This window comes from Monopterus albus, unplaced genomic scaffold (genome assembly GCF_001952655.1).
Source record: "Monopterus albus unplaced genomic scaffold, M_albus_1.0 scaffold638.1, whole genome shotgun sequence".
NCBI lineage: Eukaryota > Metazoa > Chordata > Actinopteri > Synbranchiformes > Synbranchidae > Monopterus > Monopterus albus.
In genome coordinates, this window is record NW_018128518.1 from 46,068 (window position 1) to 49,874 (window position 3,807).

Consider the following 3,807-nt stretch of genomic DNA (forward strand, 5'->3'; position numbering starts at 1 on the left):
TGTTAATGTGACCCATCATTCTGCTGCAGTAACATTTTGAAAGTTGCTGATGGGCTTAGAAACGATAGACACAGGGGAGCTGACACTGACCTTATTTAACAGAAATGCAGAGGAGGGCTACTTCTCGTGGTAGCCCTCCCTTAATAAAGGTAAAGATCGACAGAGCTCTGCCACCAGAAGGAGAGAGATGTCTTCACCTCCATCTACTGTACATAAGACTACACAGTCACGCAGAGGAGGACACCTCTTTCTATAAATCACTGTGTTGTGGACAGTTTTACTATGGAGTTACTCAACCCAGATCTTGAGAAAAACATCACCTTTGTGCATCCTGCTTATTTTATAATAAGTGGATTTATTGACATACCTGATATGAAGTATTATTATGTCTTTCTCTTTTTTGTTTACATTGTTTCAGTGCTGGGAAATACAGCTGTGATGGGAATAATATGCTTGGATCATAAGCTAAGAACTCCAAAATATATTGCAGTGTTTAATTTAGCATTTGCAGACCTGTTTGGTAGCTCTGCTATGGTGCCAAAAGTATTTGACATCTTTCAGTTTGACCATCGTTACATTCCCTATGATGACTGTTTTACATTCATGTTTTTCTGTTACGCCTGCCTTGCAATGGAGCCTTTTAATCTGGTTGCACTTGCCTATGACAGACTGATAGCCATCATCTTCCCACTGCACTATCAACTAATGGTGACATGTAGGTTCATGTTTTCTTTGATTGCCTCTTTCTGGCTCATTGTCAGTACTTTTCTACTCATTGCAGTTGTCCCTCTAACAACACTTTCCTATTGCAAATCTGTGGTTATTAACAGTTATGTCTGTGACTATGCCTTGGTGCACAAACTAGCCTGCAATGAAAATGCACTCACCTTGTTCACTGGACACTCTCTATCAGTACTTATTCTTTGGCTCCCACTGGTATTTATTATTTCATGTTATTCATATATTGGCTATGCATTGTCTAAAGTAGCTGCAGTTAGAGAAAGAGTGAAGGCCTTTAAAACCTGCACATCTCATCTTTCACTGGTGGCAATCTATTTTCTTCCTCTAATGTTCACATTTGCTTTGAATGCATATATAGATGCAAATACCAGACTCATAAACATGTCTCTGTCCACTGTCATTCCTCCCATGTTGAATCCAATCATTTATGTTCTGCAGACACAAGAAATCAGAGTATCTGTGAAAAAGTTATTAAAAATCAAAAAGCAATCCAAAGTTACAGTGAAGAAAGCAATTTTAAAATGATCATTTGTGTATATTCAGCGCTATCTCTTTAGGATATTGTTTATAATCCAGCAAAGTCTATAGAGCAAGAGCTACAGCTATTTGTAAAGTGGACACTTTTGTAGCATCGCACAAATAATTGAACGTGAATTTGTTTTATTAAAATGGATTGTAGTGATTCATCATGAAATGAAATAATTTAAAAGAACCATATTCAAATAAAATAATTCTTTTATGTCCCTGTGGTATTAATTACACTCTACATTATGACAGGTACAACACACAATAACACTAGTATTCTGCTAATTACTTTGGTTTTCAACAAAAAATCCATTGCAAACTGCAGAAGTAGATTTATTTATAGACAGTAAATGTAAATTTTTATACGTTATAGTTATTAGACTCTCACAAGTTTTGTAGACGTCATGCATAGTTTCTTTGGCTTGTATTTCCTGCTCCCCCATGGCTGCTTTAATCACATCCACATCTCGCTGGGTAAACTGCAAACTCGTTTTTATCTCCTGTATTTCTTTGGTCATGTCGTCGAGTCTCTTGTTGTTTGTCTCCATAATTAATTTCACAAAGCCTTGGAAGCTTTCTTGCTGTTGGCACATTAGTGCGGTGTACATCTGCTTCTGCTGACTCAACATCTCTGTTACTTGCGCCGCTGAAATATAATCCTCTTCCGCCTCAACATCCTTGTTCGCTTCTGATTTATTAGCTCTTTTCCCTCTTGGAGGCATTTTAATAGTTGTAGAATTTGTTCAAAGACTTGAAAATGTAGAAGATGTGAAAAATCGTAGAACAGACAAGAGGAGCAGTAAAGACGTTTGTTGTGATATGTCTTCCGACATTTCATGCCATCAGAACAACTAATGTGGCTGAATAGGAGTAAGACTGACAGCCATCTTGGTAACTGCAAGCAAACTGGGGTCCTGGTCTGTCCTGTTGCCTTTGAGTATATTTAACCATACCAGTGGTTTCCAGTCAACAGGATGCAATGTAGTGGTGTCTATGAAATTATTGGACATGCATTCTAGGATAAATTTGGTTTGGTGTACCATCCATTGGTTATGGGCCTAGGCTGGGTTGTCCCATGGTGTAGAGCTCCTCTCTCTCCTTGCACCTATATGCCACCATTACATGTCACTAACTTTGTGTCTCCCATAATGTGGCCTCTCTCTCTCCCTGTACATTTCTGTGAGTGTTCTTGGCTCTGTAGCTGTATGTTTCTGATGAGCAGTGATCAGCTATATCCACCTGTCCAGTGTTTGATTGATGTTTGTTGTGTCTTGTTGCTTTTCTTTTCTTTTCTCTCTCTCTATCCACTCACCCCAACCTGTCGAGGCAGAAGGCCGCCCACCAAGAGCTGGGCTCTGTCTGAGGTTTCTTCCATTAAAGGGAGTTTTCCTCTCTACTGTTGCCTAGTGCTTGGGTTTTTCCTCAATAATTATAATAATAATAGTAATATGAATAATAATGGTAAGACCAAGACCTTACTTTGTAAAGTATCTTGATACAACCTTCTGTGATTTGACGCTATACAAAGAAATTTGAATTCAGTTGAATTATTTCCATGATGACGAAGGTGCACTATACCTGCTGGTCCTGATATAATTGTCTCTTGCCTTAAAACAGCCAAGTCTCTTGTATATTTGCTATGCCTACACTCAAACTGCGGCAGCAGCCATGACAAAGATTAATCAGCCCCAGTTTGTTCTTTTCAAAATACATTTGTCTCATTACCAAACTTCCACAAGCATCACTGGAGACACATACATGAATGAGTACAATGTAAGCCAACAGACGTAAACAGGTAAAAATATGCTTCTAACAGCATTTATTTGCATCTAATATGAATCCCATGCATTGCAATAACAGCTGTAACCTACTTAAACTGACACACCTTATGTTTCACAGAATACTTGATCCAAATATTAGAGGGCCTGTTTAGTACATTTATATACATAAATTATAGATACAGCATGAACTCAATTATGTTCTCAGGTCTTCTATGCTGTATTAGTGTGGTCTTTTTAAACTCTCCAGATGTTTAGGTGTTTGGGTCTGCCTTTTCTCACACAGTGACATCTGTTTTGCAAATCATGTGTCTGCACACAGGCCTTCTGCTTGATTTAAGACTTCGTCCCATTTGTCCTCTGTGTGCTTCTCTGAGATGGCAGTGATTATAGACTGGTCCTGATAATCTGCAGTTACAAGATCAACATGACATGAATTTGGTTGTTTTGAGCACATCCTGGAAAAGGATGAGATGCAAAATAAACTTCTCCTCAATGATTGTAGTTTTAGTTCCTGGGCACAGATAGAAATTTAGGGTAACAGTCTAATGAGGATCAGCTCTGTGCATCTCAAAATTTTAATACAAATCACTGTCTAAAAGGCACACCACCATTTTCCACACATGAAGTTCAGCTTCCTCATCATGAAGGGTATTGTACAAACTAATGTAAAGTGTCTTCTGTGTAGGATTTTTTTATACTATAGTACAACCAGAGTAGTATATGTGAATAAAGAAATTAGCAGAATACTAGTGTTATTGTG

At 38.1% G+C, this 3,807-nt stretch overlaps 1 protein-coding gene across 1 annotated transcript; it reads left to right on the forward strand.

The window, feature by feature from the left end:
• The first annotated feature begins 282 nt into the window (after positions 1–282).
• LOC109953355 (olfactory receptor-like protein DTMT) lies at positions 283–1,266 on the forward strand. Its single transcript, XM_020588807.1, has one exon. It carries the CDS (start codon positions 283–285, stop codon positions 1,264–1,266), a length of 984 nt encoding a protein of 327 aa, XP_020444463.1.
• The last annotated feature ends 2,541 nt before the right edge of the window (positions 1,267–3,807 follow it).